Here is a 17,758-nt window from a genome sequence, read left to right as displayed (position 1 = left end):
GTACATGACATTTGGGCAAAGGCAAAATTATAGAGATAATAAAAAAATCAGTGGTGTCAAGGGTTGTGGAGCAAGAGGGAGAGATGAATAGGTAAAGCACACAGGATTTTTAGGGTGGTGAAAACTATTCTGTATGAAACTGTAATGGTAAACACAAGGCATTATATGCATTCATCAAACCCCACAGAACTGTATAATACAAAGAATGAACCTTAAACTATGAACTATAGTTAATAATAATGTATCAACATTAGTTCATTAATGTAACAAATGTATCACACTAACGCAGGAGGTTAATAATAGAGGAAACCAGAAAGGGAGGGGTGAGGGCATGAGCTGGAGTGGGTATGTGGAACTCTAATATCTCAGTTATTCTATAAATCTAAAACTGTATTTTTAAAAAGTCTTAATTATTTTAAAAACTAAAAGCAAAGGGACCAAAATAAATAACTTTTTTGGTTCTAATTACAACGGTAAAATATAGGCCTTTATATCATATCAGAGTGATTTCAAACAAATTAATATATGGGAGGTATAAAGTTTTTTATTATATTATACTTTGCTACTCTTTTTGATCTTAATATAGCCTTAAGTACAGAACAACAAATTCAGTTTGTAAACAGCAAAACATATTTCATTGAAAATCATCCACTAATACACTTTCCTTTGTACACTGGAGATATTAAATTCCTTCTTACAAATGCCATGTCAACTATCTTTTTAAAGTTCCTAAAATGTATGTTTTCCAATGTTCTGGTCTTACTGATCTTACTTAATGGATCTATGATGCTCTGGGATGTGAACAAATTATCTTATGTTCCCCACCTCCACAAGCAAGTAACAATACTTTCACCTCTAGTCTTCATATTACGATTTTTTATTTGAAGTTTATGTGCAAGATTTAGCTCCATAAATACGGACAGAAACGCAGTTTTGACAAGTAACATCAACATCAGGACTATAAGTCCCAGGACTACAAGCCACTGTAGAGGAAAAAACATGGAGTAGATTATTATAATTTCAGTTAGAGGTATTTTATACTAGTAATATAAATCTGCCCTCAATATCACACTGTTTCTATACCCATGTTATACTGAGTAATGTTCAGCCAATTAAGTTGTGAAAGATTATGAGTTTGAAACATTGTAATTTGATGATCTTAAAGGTAGGAGAAAGTCAGAATCCTATTTTTTCCTTTCAAATCAGCATTTTATAGTATCTTTTGCAGTGCCCCATTTACAAGTTCCTATTTCTAATGCTGTTTTCTAGGTAGGACCATTATGTCATTTTCCTCCATAGCCTAGCAGCTTAACTCAGAATACTATAGAGATGTATTATAATACAAAAGAATGAATTAGGAAAAATTAATATACATGAAGATAATTATATTTAGAAATCTGGGCTTTGAATTTTACTTCCCTTTAAATATAACTTTTTGTGAAAGAATCACTATATTCAATTATCCTATGGGAATTATTCATCTATTCTTCTGACTATATAATCTAAATATTTAGATATTTATATTTTATAATTACCGCAACAGCTAGCACAATTACTGTGTAGACCTTCATTTTTTCCAAAGCCTGGACGACAGCTATCCATACGTACTACTTGAAAACTGTGGTCCACAAAATGCATAGCTGGTATAGTTTTATTAAAGTTGTGGTAGTAAATATATGCTTGGCTCCGGAAAAATTCTTCTATCCGATCTCTTGCCTAAGATTTTAAAATACCAGAGAGAAGTACAATCACTAAACTGTGAACCAAATTTATCCTCCTGTATCAGAGGCAATGGAACATAGTACAAACATGTCATGCTTTATGCAACAGATGAATTCCTAAAAAGTTGTGTGTAAATACGAAAATTAGTCTAGCCGTGACCTTATCAATTATTGTCAATTCATATGTGCAATGGTTAAGAAAAATTAAATTGAGGTTTAAATTATTTGCAGCATGTCTATTCCATGTGTAGACAACTGAGAGTTCATTATTTCTTATTCCAAAGAGCCAAGCAAATTGGAAACCAAAACTGTTCTCTAATCAGCATTAAAACTAATAATGTACATTTTATTTTTTGAGTACAGAATTTAATAATAATTAATATTAACTGAGTGCTTTCCATAAGCCATGCACAATATTAAGGGCTCAAGTAACTAAATCAGGAGAGTAAAGGGATTTTTTTAGACTATGTCCTTAGCTTCTGAGAATGGCAGAGGGAAAGCAACTATAATGGCCAGCATAGATACAATTGTGGAAGAACTACTGGTTTAACCTAGGATTACATGATTGTGGAGTTGTTCTTCAAGATGCTACTTAGTTGCCATTTGGGAAACAAAAACCAGGGGTCCATTCTTCTATCATAGAAGAAATACATAATATTAACCTGGAGAGCTACATATTATTCTAGATGTATTATTCCAAAACAAAACATCTTGAGATGGCCCAGACTCTCACAATCTCTGCTTTAAAAACTGAAACCAGTGGTTGGTGGCGGCGGGGGGGGGGGGGGGGGGGGTAGGTGGGAAGCACCTTGGTGGCTCAGCCAGTCAAGTGTCCGACTTCTGCTCAGGTCATGATCTCACCCTTCGTGAGTTCAAGCCCTGCTTTGGGTTCTGTCCTGACAGCTTAGAGCCTGAAGCCTGCTTCCTATTCTGTGTCTCCCTCTCTCGGCCCCTCCCCTGCTCACACTCTGTCTTTCTCTCTCTCTCAAAAATAAATAAACAGGGGCGCCTGGGTGGCGCAGTCGGTTAAGCGTCCGACTTCAGCCAGGTCACGATCTCGCGGTCTGTGGGTTCGAGCCCCGCGTCGGGCTCTGGGCTGATGGCTCAGAGCCTGGAGCCTGTTTCCGATTCTGTGTCTCCCTCTCTCTCTGCCCCTCCCCCGTTCATGCTCTGTCTCTCTCTGTCCCAAAAATAAATAAAAAACGTTGAAAAAAAATTAAAAAAAATAAACAAACAAATAAGTAAATAGTAAGTAAAAACTGAAACTAGGGGCACTTGGGTGGCTCAGTGGGTTAGGCATCTGACTTAAGCTCAGGTCATGATCTCTCAGTTTGTGAGTTTGAGCCCCGCATTGGGCTCTGTGCTGACAGCTCAGAGCCTAGAGCCTGCTTCAGATTCTGTGTCTTCCTCTCTCTCTGTCCCTGCCCTCGTGTTCTCTTTCTCTCTCTCAAAAATAAATAAACATTAAAAAATTTTTTAAAAACTAAAGCCAAAAATCAATAATACTTTATATTTTTAAAAAGAATAATTTAAATCTACCTGCTTAGAATGTCTATTATTGATAAATATTCACAACATGGAGGAATAGATTTTTGAAGAAACTTTTAAATTAATAAAGTAGGGGCGCCTGGGTGGCGCAGTCGGTTAAGCGTCCGACTTCAGCCAGGTCACGATCTCGTGGTCCGTGAGTTCGAGCCCCGCGTCGGGCTCTGGGCTGATGGCTCAGAGCCTGGAGCCTGTTTCCGATTCTGTGTCTCCCTCTCTCTCTGCCCCTCCCCCGTTCATGCTCTGTCTCTCTCTGTCCCAAAAATAAATAAACATTCAAAAAAAAAATTAAAAAAAAAATTAATTAATAAAGTATTCACAACAATTTTTACACAGCTTTGTTAACTATTCAAATACTTTCCCCCTACATTGAAATTCTTACCTGGAGGATATTATGATTAGTGATATCTTCACAGTCAGCAGAATCATTGCATGCACCTTTCCACCCTGGTGCAAAAGGATTAACTGGAGAGAAATAAAATACCTTCACAAAAGAATTCTAAAAAGTTCCAAACATTCCAACAAAGCCTCCAGTGCTGAATTTAGTATGCATGTGTGCATGTGTTTATCTAATCTTAGTGATAAAGTAAAATACACAAGTTGAATAATTTATACATTATTATTTCACTCCATCTGGGGGCTAATCAAAGTAACTACAAGGGTTTAAAATGAATGGAAATAAATTTGGTTTGGTTCTTCTCTTTTATTAAGTTCTTCTCAAAAATACAATTTAAAATTTTATAAGAATTTATAAATTAAATATTAGCTGCATAGTTAAAGGCCATATTTATAAAGTGATATTGACTTCTAAAAGATAAGCAGCCTGGCTGCTCAGGGGTGCCTGGCTGGCTCAGTCAGTAGAGCATGCAACTCTTGATCTTGGGGTTGTGAGTTCAAGCCCCATGTTGGGCATGGAGCCTATTTAAAAAAATTTAAAAAGAGGTAAGCAAAAATATATCGTCGTTTAAGGTAAATAATTAAAACATTAATTTTTAAAACCATAACCAGGCTAGGACCAACAATATACTTTAGTGCGTAACAAACATTTAGGGCCTACTATTTGTAAGATATCTCACATTAAAGAAATGTTAAAATTTTTTTTTACCTTGAAAGGCTATAAATAGCTCATGTATGAGGCCATGTTTTGGAATTTTAACAAAATGGCATTTATATGATGGTTCTATGACATGGCATGACAAATCAGAGATTAAATTATCCAAGATTTTCTTCAGCACTCTAAAAAGCAGGTCATTATATCTTCCTTCACAAGACTTTGTGGTAAAACGTACAGCCATCTGATATGAGTAATCAGGTTCCCGATAGGCTTTAAAAAATTATGAGAATAAAAACAATTGTGCTTACCATTAATTTCTTCTACCAAAGAACTTGCAAATAACATGTAATATGAAATCCCATTAATCTTGCAAATCAACATAGAAATTTATCTAATAAAAACGTTTTATCAGTTTGTTCTCAAAAAATATATAAAATAACTTTAATGAAAAAAGGTTGTTTTCATCTGATATGTTATCTAATCAGTACAAGAGAAGAAATGGCTGGGTAGATAGATATGTTAACAGTATAAAAAAATAAAATGGTAAAATAGCTTAAAATGCAGAAAGTGTCACTGCTCTCAGCACATTCCAGTGAAAAGGATCATCAATTTGCTTTTATAGAATTAACATCAGTTTTTAAATTACTTGGCAAAATTGTGATATGGTAGATTATACTTGCATACCTAGAGGGTGGGAAGTGGGAGGCTGAAAGAGGATTGTTAAGGACATACTATCTAGATGTCAATTTAAGAGTTTGTGTGGTCATTCTTACTAAATGAAGAGACCATACACTTAATTCTTATCCAAACTAAATGTATAAGTTAAAATGTGCCCATAGTCTTACCAAAGATCATAAAGTCATATCTCTGCTTTACTATTGTTTCTTCTTGGGTTTCTGCTTTGACAGTCTTATAAGAAAGAGTACATGTGTAAAGTCCAGACAAAGCCTCCAGAAAATCTTTCACCATCAGCTTTCCTGTTTTAGTTATATTTATTTGATTATTTCCTAAACAGAAATAGTAAATTATTTGGTTGTTTAACATATAACAATTCAGACACTATTTTGTAAACTTGGGGTTACAAATAAACACAAAAATTTAAAAATTAATGGACTATTTAAACATTTAACTTCAAGAATTAAAAGAAATCTTAATTCTGTTATACTCTTGTGGAAAGCCACATGAGGTAAGCACACTTTTGAAATATATTTTGGTTTTCTTTAACTTGGTTCTTGGCCTCTAATTTCAATTGGTTTATGCTGGTAACTTAGTAAATGAAATTATACTGCTCTGTAGTACTACACAATTTCCTCATGTAAAACAGAAATTAATGCTAATATTCCCCAAAACTCTTCTAACATCATGAAAAAGTATATATTGGATATTCATCTCCAATACAGATACTACAAAGATAACTTTTAGGTTTTCTAAAAACTTTTGAACTAATACCGCTCTGAGAAGTAAGGTACAAAAGGTTTGTATGCTGGTTTTTACATACAGAGAAAATAAGGCACAGAGCAAGATACATAACATGATTTGTCTAAGTATGGAGCAAGTGAAACCCCAGTTAAAATTAAATTTCAGGAGTGCCTGCATGGCCCAGGCATCCAGCTTTCGGTTTTGGCTCAGTTCTTGACCTCACGGTTTTGTGAGTTCGAGCCTTGCGTCAGGCTCTGCACTAACAGTGCAGAGGCTGCTTGGGATTCTCTTTCTCTCCCTCTCTCTCTCCTCCTCCCCTGCTCACGCTGTCTCTGTCCTCTTGAAATAAATAAATAAAACTTTAAAAAAATAATTTAAAAAATAAATAAATTTCAGGGCACCTAGGTGGCTCAGTCGGTTGGGCCACTGTTGATTTTGGCTCTCAAAAATAAATACACACTAGGGGCGCCTGGGTGGCTCAGTCGGTTGAGCGACTGACTTCAGCTCAGGTCATTATCTCACGGTTTGGGAGTTTGAGCCCCGAGTTGGGCTCTGTGCTGACAGCTCAGAGCCTGGAGCCTGCTTTGGATTCTGTGTCTCCCTCTCTCTTTGCCCCTCCCCCACTCATGCTCTGTCTCTGAAATAAATAAACATTAAAAATAATAAAAATAAACACTAAAAAAATTAAATTTCAATTTGTTCATTCTAATAAGTGACAGTGGTTTTCTTTTTAAAAAAGTCCATATCATTTTAAAAGAAGATACTGATATCAAACAAATTACCTGTTAATGGCTTTTCATTAGGCCCAATCCATATGTAAGTGGGGTCCACTGTTTCTTTTTTAGCACGTCTAAAATCCATACAGACAAGGACTGGGCTATGATGATGTAATTTTACATATAATTTCACTGTGACAAAATAAAATAACATATAGCCATATTATTAGCAAAATTAAGAAATACACGTCCTACCATTTTGTCTCAAGGACACACTAATTCTTTTTGGATTTCCCTATTTGAAAAAATAGCCTATCATTATAACATTTAGAATACGAATATAAATTCCTTCTTGCTTCTTACAAGTTTTTAAAACTCTAGATTGATAGTAAATATTCTTTTTTTTCTGTGATATTATAGTTTTGTTTATAAAAATGTACATGATGCATTTAGTTCATTTTAATGTGCAGATTCAGAACTCACTTGAATCAATTTTTTGAAGGGTTAGTGGAATCAACTTAAAGATCAGAAAAGGGGGGCCCTTGGGTGGCTCAGTGGGCTGAGCGTCAGATGCTTACTTGGTTTCCGCCTAGGTCATGATCCCAGAGTCCTGGGATCCAGCTCTGTCTGGGTCTGGCTCCCCGCAGGTAGAGCCTGCTTGGGATTCTCTCCCTCCCATGTTTGCACTCCCCTCCCCTGCTGGCACTCACTCTCTCTCAAAATAAATAAATTAAAAAAAAAAAACCTTTAAAAATAAAAAATAGTCTACTGAATGCCAGCCCCTGAACATACAAAGAAGGTACCGTCCCACGGTTTGGCAGGTGGTGAAAAGGGGAGGGACTCCAAACATGGAGAGCTTCCAAACATGACAAATGCCCAAAGTTATCCCAAAGTTATCTCAAGTTAGCCTGTGGGACCAATTTTTCCTTGGGGAGTGTGGGGAAGTGTTATCACAGTGATAAACAACATTTGAGCTGAGCCTTAAAGGATGTGTAGGAACTCCAAACAGAGGACTTGCAGCCCTGGAAATCACTCTGAGTGGGCCTTGCATGTTGCAAAGCAGTAGAGATGCTTGGAAGAAAGGTGGCATCAGAGAAAGATCTGGATTGAATCCTAGCTCCTTACGAGCTGTGCGACTTTAGGCCAGGTGATACACTAAGGTGTAGCAGGGTCTCTGTAAGGATGAAAGGACGAGAGTGCCAAGCACCAGGTGGATGGTCAATGAACTTTCTCTCCCTTTCCCTCCGCTGGAAGAACCTTAAGCAGGTCCACTGCTCCCCCCCCCCCCCCCCCCCCCCCCCCCCGCTCTTCTGACAGACTCTGCGGGTGAAGAGTCCTTAGTACCTGGGTGTCCGGGCTTGCCATAAATGAAACCTTTGCTTGTGCGTTCCGAAGAACGCCGACCTCCAGCTGCGGAAGAAAGAAACCACTGACTTTTTCGGTAGAAGAGGAGCCGGGGCTCAGAGTGGGGTTAGGGCGGGGAGAAGCGGAGGGGGCAGGACTGGGAAGAGGGACAAGGCTGTGGGGGGAGGACCGAGCGGGAGGAGCCCCACCTCCAGTGAGGTACCAGAGCACTGCAGAGAGTAGGACCCACGCTCGCATCACGGCTCAGGGGCTAGCGTCGAGGGAGGCGTCGAGGGGCGGGCTCCTTCCTACCTCAGCCCCAGCCCAACGCCTCCCCATCTCTCCTCCACAGAGCGGAGCAAACCGCCGGGATCAGCTCCCCTACCCGTCCGTCGCTACCGCGGAGCAGACGCGCAGGAGAGCTCGCGTGCGTGCTCCGGTAGCTCGCGCGCGGGGGCGGGGCCGGCGCGCGCTGGGCCCGAGCGCCGGAGGCGAGCGCCCCGCCCTCTCGCGCACACTCGGCCGCCCTCGTGCGAGTGCCTCGCGCCACACGCCTGGCGACTGGTGGTGTCATTTTCCCGCGCTCTCCGCGACTTAATTCTGTGAACGGCTCCTGGGAGAAGGAAAGAGTAAAGTTAAAGAAGTCAAGGCTGCACGTTTCGGTTACTTAACCTTTCTGGAGGCTGAAGAGATCTACGAGAGGAACACTGTTGGGCCCCCAGTGGGACGATGGGGTAAGGCGAATGAGAGATGCAATTACATTAGGACCGGAGAGCGGGAGAAGCGTCGGAGAAATTTCCTCCCCACAGGACACAAAGAGCTTGTGGAAATTTCCTGTGCCTTGGTTCTCATGAATTCTGCCTGAAGTCGTGTGCACAATCTTTTCCAAACTCTTCCACCCGATTTTTACCTAACTGCATTTCCTACCCCCCAAACGAAGAACCTGAGGAACCACTGGTGCCCCAACAAGGCATCTCCAGCCCTTCCCACTCGAGAGGAACATTTAACCTTTATTTTCCACATCCCAGTATCAGGGTGTGGGGAGACCCCCATGCAAATTTATCTAGGGTTGTGAAGTAATCTTCTTTTGAAAACGGACCCATTTGAAAGGGCAAGATCCCCAGCTCTGCTTTGCCTGTGGGGATGGATGACAAATGAGTCGAGATCACAGAGCTCTGAAAGAGACCGTGCCCCGTCATTCATGGTTCCTTCTTGGCTACCAGTTTGGTGGCCTGTTTGTTGTCTATTTCTTAGCGGTGGGACACCCTGGGTGGTGGTTTTGAGTAAGCTGGTGGGTAAAGAGACCAAGGTTCAGACAGGGTGCAGAATGATTATTTGGGGTGAGATCAAGAGTTTTCAGTTTTATTTCCTTTGAGCCAAGTCAGTACTTGGACTATCTCAGATGGTCCAGGAGCAACCTTTGTCAGTGATTTCATTTTGAGTCACTGTTAATTATACCTACATAGCTGAAGCCATGAAATGTGACTCAGTGAGTCAGATCCACCCATGTCAGTTACTGTGTCTAGATTCATGGTTTAGTCTCAACTGTTCCTTTCTTAAGGTGGTGATAGTGGAGACAGATTTAGGCATTATCTTTAATTCCCTAGTAGTTTGACTTTCCAGTGTTAGTCAAAGTACCTTTGGTAGCTTCCCAGTTATTATAAGTAAATCGATCCTTATAAATCCTGTGTGATAAACTTTGACTACTGTGAGGAGAGACTAAACGAGTCGTGGTTGTTTGCTGAAAGTATGTGTCCATTCTTCTAAAATAAACTTTTAATTTTAAAACAGTTTTAGATTTATGGGAAAATGGGGAGTATAGTACAGAGTTCTCACGTGCTCCCACCTAGTTTTCCCTCCTGTTGCCATCTTACATTAGTACAGTACATTTCATACAGTTAATGAACCAGTGCTGATGCATTACTATTAAATAAAGCATGTACTTTATTTAGTTTCCTTCGTTTTTACCTCATGCCCTTTTTTTCTGCTCCAGAATCCCATAGTACATTAAGTCATCGTGTTTCCTTAGGTTCTTCTTGGCTGTGACAGTTTTTCAGACATTTCTTATTTTTGATAACTTTGACAGTTAATGACAATTTTGATGACATTGACCTGACCTTCACTGGTTAGGTACTTTGCAGAATGCCTCTCTATTGGAATTTGTCTGATGTTTCTCATTATTATACTAAGGTTATAGGTACTGGGGTGGAAGACAATAGAGGTAAAGTGCCATTCCCATCACATCATATTAAGGATACATACTGCCAACATGCTTTATCACTTTTGATGTTATCTTGCTCATCTGGCTAAGGTAGTGTTTGTCAGGTTTCTCTACTCGAAAGTTACTCTTTTTCCTCTCTTTCATACTGTGCACTTTGGAAGGAAGTCTCTATGTGCAGCCCACACTTAAGGATTGGGGATTTATGATCCACCTCCTTGAGGATGGAGTAGCTAGGCAAATTATTTCATGCATCTACTTTTTATCTATTCCCTTAAGTACCATTCTCTGAGTCTGAAATACTCCATTTTGGACTAATAATTTACAGAGTAGTAACATGTTCCACTGCTAAGTGTAATAAAAGTTTTTACATCCTTTTAATAACCAAACAACTATTCATCCTTAAACCATCCCTTGAAAATTTACAGTTCCTCTTCTGCTACTTTTGATGTGCTATTTTTGCTTTTAGAAACTAACAAACAACAAATTTCCCCTTTCAATACTATAATTAGACTTGGTGTTTAGAGTATTTCTCCAAAATGGACACTATCCTGTAGAACTCCAACCCCTACAAGCTACAGAGATACCACATTGGTGTCATGATATTAAAACAAAGCCAATGCAACTTATTTACTCATTAAAGAAAAATTGCCCACCACACATGTATGTGTATGTGTATAGATACACGTGCCTATATGTATGTGTGTGTGTGCCTCCTATACCAAGGCATATTTAAAATAAACTAAAATTCATAAAATTACAACATGTATATTTTAACTTGTAAGTGTGGGTTTCTTTTGATATGGTCTGCTGATGCGCAAACTCCCAACCTTAAGTCGGAAATATACACTAACAATGTAATTTTCTAGCAAGGGTGGAAGTGGCCTTTTTGAGAATCATTCACATGTTGTCCAATTCAAAACAATGGATATCTTTATAAGGATTCACCAAAACAATGTCCCTTAGACTTCAATGTGAAGAAAAGTTCTGCTTTTGAAATATTGTTATGTGGTCACTTCCCCTTTCCTTTTCCTATAGTCAAATTTGTGCTTTACCTCTATAAAGAGGGAGGGATGTTGGGGAAAGATGTTGACCGGTACATTTTTGTGCAGTAACATCTTTGAGTTAATTTTACTATCTTATCACCCCCTCCCCCTTAGCTCTATTTACTTTACTTACTTTTCTGATACAGCGTGTGTGTGTGTGTGTGCGCGCGCGCGCGCGTGCGTGTGCATTTTTTGGTAAGCTGTCTTAGATCCTCCTTTGAAGAAGTCAGAGTAATAGAAAATAAACACGTAAATAGAGTGCATAGTATTTTGTGAGTGGTGGCAACAGTTCTCAGACAGGAAAATAAAAGTGAGAGAATTTTTGCTTCGCGAAATGAAAAAGTTGAGTTGATAAAAGTGCCCAAATCCTTTTGAACTTAGAGTTTTCTGAAAACTTGGACGAAGAATTATCACGTGAAAAGCAAAACTGAAGAAGAAAAACAGAATACTTCAAATGAAGTGTGTTCTCTTTGATAGTATTCATGGCTATCATCCCCCAATCTAGACCAAAAGTTCCAGATCTTGTTACACTTAAGACAGACCTCTCTGAACTTAAACTTGTAACAAACAATCCAGAGCCCCCCTTCCCCCATATATTACGTTCCCATCCATTATCCTTCTTAGACACTTTGGGACAATTTACTGATGGGCCATTTCCATCCTATCTGGGTTCTCGGGTTTGACATTCAAAAAGGGGCTGGAGGTGAGGAACTCGGGCGCTCCGCGGTGAACGTGCTTTAAAGCCGCCGCCAGCCAGCGCCGCTGTAACCCTGTGCACCGGCGGGTCGCCCGCTCCTGCCCCTTTCAATCTGCGCCGACGCGGCGGCGCGATCCCGGGGACTCCCCGCGCCGGGAATCTCCCGCCAGCTGCGCGCTGCGTCCCGGCGACGGCAGGAGCACGTGGAGCGGCCGGGTAGCCAGAGCGGCAGCTCCAGCCCAACCCAGCCCGGCAGCGAGATGGAAGGTGAGCCTCCAGCCCGCTTCTTTTCTAAGGGGTCTTTGAAAAGCTCGACCGGTGCACGCAGCAGAGAGAGTACCTTCTGAATCTCGGTTTTGCTTCTATTTATTTCTTTTGTCAAAAGTAAATATGAGGCATTTCAGAGGGCAAAGCGTGTAGTTCTTAAACATCTCTCATTTTGCCCCCCCCCCAACCCCCACCTAACTTTGGGAAATGATAACTTCTCCGCAATTTTATGTCTTAAGGGTTGTCAGACATGAGGGCTCAACTCGAAGTCTGCAGAGGAAGAGTACTTATGGGGCGTCCCTGAAATGGCAGCAAACCTGGCTTGGAATAATTGATTCTTTTGGATTTTTTTTTTCTTCCATGGCCTCAGTGTCCATTGGATTCAGGCTAACCTGAGTGACTTATTTAGAATTAAACTTAACAGTTTTTCTTCTTCTAAGAGTAAATGCTGTCATATGGGGAAGGTAAATTTTAAACTGGTTGGCACTTGTGGTTCGCTTGGAACTCGATCTTCTAATGGTCCTTTATCCAAAGCAAAAACCAGGATCAATTAAAAAGTTTCATTTGAATTAATTTTGAGAGTCGTGAAACTATCCTCACTTCTCAAAAAATTTCAGTATATACTTACTTGGGATAACTAAAATTTCACACCACTGTTGTAAACTTTTCAACAAGGGTTTGTTACACTGAAAAATGGAAGATTTTCAAGTTGGGGAATGCATTTCAAGTTGGGGAAGGTGCTGATATTTGGAAAACTAGAATTTGTGAGAAACGGATTCATTCTCTTAATAAATGAGATACTGACACCTAATTAAAATGTTAATTTGATAAATATTATGAATAACATGGTTTTTTTCATAATAATGAATTGATCTTTGGCAACCCTAGGTCTAGAGTATATAAAGTTATTTAAATTTAATTAACTACTTTGAGATACAAGATACATGTGGCAGAACTTTTTTTTTTCCTTCAAAATATAATTAAGTGCAATATTGTGGTCCTGAATCCTCAGTTTGTACCTGGGTATGCTTACAATTTTTCTAACTGCTGTGGCCCATATAAAAAATTTTTTTTCTTTAAGTAGAATGCCAAACAATAAGTCAATAAACAGTATGTGTTTAGTATGGATATGACAACTTTTAAATAGCCATTATGAATAATGCTTCAAGTGTTTTATGAAAAACTATGCTTTTAAAATTTTAAATTATTAGGGTTTAAAAAAATAACTCTTAAAATTGACACTGAATATTTTAAAAATGGTCTATGAAGTATAATTGTTAACACGTAAAGGCTTTGTTGACCAAGAACAGGAAAAAAAATTAGGTCACTGTACACTATGAAAAAATAATTTTAAAAATTCTCATGCTTTAATTATTATAAATGAATTGCTGAATTTATTTTGTGAAGTCATAAATCAATATTCAACACTATTTTTTTCTTATTCCTAATCATTTCACTTCTCCAGACTAACATGCAGAATAGTGTAAATCCATGGAAACTAGAGTGTTTCCCTGTAAATGTTAATACTCTTGGATTCATTTATTTAATGTGAAATAAAGAAATTATTAAATAAATAGCATAATTTGGGATAGTAATGCCCTTAACAAAGACTTTTAGATAAGCCTGAATAAAGGCTCTCTGAAAAAGAAAGGAATGAAAACTTGTATAGAATTTGGTTTAGAATGCACAAACTATAAATGGAAAGAGATGGAATCTGGAATATAGGCAGTGATCAACTGTGAGTTTATATGTCTAGATTAAATTCATAGGTCCATAGAGATGGATGGTATATAGTATGCTTAATGCAAAAACTTGAAAGAAAAGAAAAGGTTAATGATATGAATTTGGCTGTGCTACTTGAGGACAGAGTATTTGATGCAGTAAAATATCTAGTTCTTTACCCAAGATTGACTAATCTGGTCCATGTGTTTGATATTTAAAATATTTTTATATTATCTTGACATTTTGGTCTCAATATAAAGAAATTTAACCTGGAATGTATACCTCTCATTTCTTGGTAGTATAAGAAAGTAGAATACTTTATGGAATACCTTTATTTTCTGCCTAATTTGGTGGTAAAATTAACATGCTATAGTTTATTGTAAAATGTGAAGGTGTTTAGTCATTCCTTCAACATATAAAATCTTTTTAAAATTCATTCATCAATAGATGTTTATTGAGACTTTCTATTATGATTTCAGATGAAATAAGCTTTGAAATTGAAATTTTGTCATGTAAAAATGAAAAGTTAATGCATATAATAAATCAAAAGCTGTAACTTTTTTCTTTTCTCACAATCTTTGATCCTAAGTATTTTCTATCCAAAGACTCTTGATGTTGCTAAGTTTTGTTATTTGTGTTATAGTAACAGTATCTTCTTCTTTTTGTTATGGTTGAGAAATGAGGTGGTTCACAAAAATGGATTTCATAGGTATTGGCATGTTTCTCATTTAATATAAAACCTTTCTATTTAAATGATACTGGGTAGAGATCTTTCTAAGTGTATTTATTACACAGCCCCCTCCCTGTCTTATAAACAAAGTACATGAGAGATCACTTTATCTTGGTAACCTTGAGTCACTATTCTGACCATCAGGTAATGTTCTATAGTATATTCTTATGGGGGATTTGATCTGTGCAGAACTGAATGCCGCTACACTAAATATTCCAGGGTTATTGAACAAATTTTGTTTCCTTGATGTCAGCTTCTGCTTCTTATCACATGGCTTTTGTGGAAGCCATTTTTCACTTCTAGGTCCCTTTCTATGTTTTGGATGGTTGAGTTTTACAGAGATATAGCCTCCAAATGGTGGAGTTTACTAGCCCTCCATTATGAGCATATGAAGGATGAAATGGTAAAGTTCAAAGGAACAAAAATGACAGAATATAATTTTAGAAAATTCCTGTGTGTACTTCCTATGATCCAATATGCTATTTCACATTTCCATGTCTTCACTAAGATTTTCAGCCCATTTTCTACCTGGTTATGCTTACTCATCCTTCGCTCTGCAGGTGCCCTCCTTCTGATGACCTTCTCTGATGCCTTCTGGTGGTCTCCCTACTGGTCCCTCACCTCCCTTCACCTAGGCCAAGGTCCTTTCCTTTCTGTACACACTTCTGCCAGTTGTATTTATTGCTTTAAATATTTCTAACCCCACTGGTCTTTAAGCTCTTAGAGGGCAGAGAGTATGTTTTATTTTTGTGTGCTCGGTGTCAGAAATGGTTTCTGTTCATAAAAGACCCTCACAGTTTGTTGCATTCAATTAAGAAAATAGTGCTGAAAAGTAATTTTCATTATGTTTATATGACACCTTTTATTTAATTAATTTCTATGAGTAGGAGATTGGTGCTAGCAATTCTTTGATAGAACTCAGAAAAATTTTAAAGTATTTAATTAAATGGTATAATAGAAAAAACAGAGAAAACAAAAATGTTATTTTTTTTTTTGGCTAAACTAGCCTTAAGGCAAAATCTTATCTATTAGCTATACATCAGCAGATTTCAGGATTACATGTAAGTCTATTAAAATATGAATCAAATATGAACAGAAATTTGCTTTCTCAGTCAGTAAGATAGAAATGACACTGTAAAATTAGCATACAACTTTCCAGTAATACCTTTTTAATACATTATTATAAACTTGTCAATATATTAACTGTATATACTCACTTATTTAGTACTAAAATGTTAGTCATAGATCTTTTATCAGACATTCAATGTAGACCATGTATGAGAAGAACTGAGTGATTAATACAGAAACTTGCCTGGAGTAGGTGCTCAATAAATGATGTTTTCATGCTAAGGGTTCATTAATTATTGTGAAAAGAGATTCTAAACATCACAAGGATATAGAGTGCATTCTGCTATCTAGCTTTTTAAAAATATAACTCTTCATTAGCTGGTATATTTATAATAATTAAGCATAAGGATGACTCTAAGGCCTTTTGAATCACTAAAAAAAGATGAAATAATGAAACAATTATATTTCTATTATATGTAGATTATTTGAAATGTAACCTATGTATAACAGTTATCATTACTATATAACCTATCAAAATACTTTAATCCCCAGTGATTATGAATAATTTTTTCAGTCTTAATTGAAATCTGCTTTCTGCATCCAAAATTAAAGTTCTTAGAGTCCAAAGTGTTGTAGAGTAAATCAAAATAGTGTGGAGTTGATACCATATTATATTAGATATGTGTTTCATCTAAGAGACATAAAAAGTAAGTGTTTAATAAAAGATATGAAACAATAAAATGTATTAATGGAACAATACTCTTCACTCATTGTCAAAAATTCAAAATCCACTTACCTCCTGACTTTTTGTATCAATAGAATTGGCAGCATATTACAAATTGTATTTGTTAATGTATGTTCTTAGAGATGAAATTTTTGGTACCTCAGATTATTTGTGGGTTTATAAAGGAAACTTTTTAAAATAAGAGAAATTGAAAACATTTCAATAGCATCACTGATGAAACAATACAAAGCTACATTTTTTAGTTATAACTCCTAATTATCTAAAAGATTACTTAACTAGATTTCTTGCTTATTTTGGTTGTTAACATACCTGTAGCCCTTCCTAGACTGTCAGGTTCCAAAGCATAGGCATATTTTTTATCATCAGCCCATTCCTCAGCACATAGTACAACAACAGTCATATTTATTGAACAAATTAATGAATGAGTTGCCTGTGTGTTTCGTCATTTGATTATTTATTTGTTCAGCTTTTAGGGCAAAGAGAGTAAAGAAAATAATGACATTGAAACTAGTTAATTATGCTGGTTAATTTGTCAGAGGTACTGTAAAAGGTTTGGTAGAAGAGTCTGGAATGTTGGCTAAATCTAACAATATGAATAGTACCATCTTTTTCTAATCCAATATTGACTCTACTCTGGGCAAAATAATATAGTGCCCTCTAACTTATGGATTTGTTTAAAATTTTTGCAGCATTCTTTATGTCAATGAAGCACTGCACTTTCCACAATAAACTATTTTTCACAACAAATGTTTTGATTCTTAAAGTTGACAATAATATACTTAATTTGAGTTCTCTAACACAGCATATCAGTTCACTTGCAAAGTGATATCTATTTGAGAGACTATTAACTTATCAGAATATTTGGCACATCAGAAGAGTTTCCTGTAATAGTAGTCATGTAGGCTGTGGATATGAAAAAAGATCATGCTCACAAACCTACAAACATTTTTTATAGATGTGGAATTACATCATAGTTAATATATAATAATAGCTCCAGTCTGAAAACTAAGTAATTTTTATATTTAACAACTAATCATTTTTGCTATCATCTATCTTTATCTCTGTAGTTAGGAAAGGACTTGCTAATACTCATTAATAGTTGATTTTATGCTTGCATGCAGTATAGACAGTACCATGTATGTGCATCAGAGGCTAACTTGATTTAAATTTCATTTGACTTTCATGAGTATCATTTACCAAATTTTAATGTGTTGAAGATTATCAATGTATAAATTTATACTCTGACCTCAAAGTGAAACTTTTTTTAATCAACTCTTTGAAACTCTTTGAAATATTAGCATTTTATAAATGTGATGAGTAAGATTACGGTTCTGCACTCTTGGTTTTTTTCCTGTGCATATTTGCTCATGTAAAATTATTGAATTAAGAACATCATTAACTCTTCTATTCCCTGTGTTTAATTAAGTACCTATAAAGGCTCAGGCTAAGGTGGTTGGGACATGCTT

At 37.0% G+C, this 17,758-nt stretch overlaps 2 protein-coding genes across 3 annotated transcripts in view; one reads left to right on the top strand and one right to left on the bottom strand.

The window, feature by feature from the left end:
* Positions 1 to 824: 824 nt before the first annotated feature.
* On the bottom strand, positions 825 to 8,139 carry ZPBP2 (zona pellucida binding protein 2). The gene is made up of 8 exons (XM_047080914.1): positions 8,009 to 8,139; positions 7,800 to 7,865; positions 6,522 to 6,647; positions 5,166 to 5,327; positions 4,372 to 4,590; positions 3,649 to 3,731; positions 1,536 to 1,716; positions 825 to 983 (listed from the first exon to the last, which is right to left on the bottom strand). The coding sequence occupies exons 1-8, from the start codon at positions 8,055 to 8,057 to the stop codon at positions 889 to 891; spliced, it is 981 nt and encodes a 326-aa protein (XP_046936870.1). The 5' UTR covers positions 8,058 to 8,139; the 3' UTR covers positions 825 to 888.
* A 3,743-nt stretch (positions 8,140 to 11,882) lies between these two features.
* IKZF3 (IKAROS family zinc finger 3) overlaps positions 11,883 to 17,758 on the top strand; it is an 89,585-nt gene continuing 83,709 nt past the window's right edge. For both annotated transcript variants that reach the window (XM_047081227.1, XM_047081226.1), the window contains exon 1: positions 11,883 to 12,027. In XM_047081227.1, the coding sequence (XP_046937183.1) occupies positions 12,021 to 12,027 (7 nt within the window). In that variant the 5' untranslated portion in view covers positions 11,883 to 12,020. The remainder of the gene's footprint in view (positions 12,028 to 17,758) is intronic.

Source organism: Lynx rufus, unplaced genomic scaffold (genome assembly GCF_022079265.1).
Source record: "Lynx rufus isolate CCGP_SWC_20201006 ecotype Redwood Valley unplaced genomic scaffold, mLynRuf1.p SCAF_18, whole genome shotgun sequence".
Classification (NCBI taxonomy): domain Eukaryota; kingdom Metazoa; phylum Chordata; class Mammalia; order Carnivora; family Felidae; genus Lynx; species Lynx rufus.
Note: the sequence above shows the minus strand (reverse complement) of the source record. Positions and strands in the feature narration are given on the sequence as shown.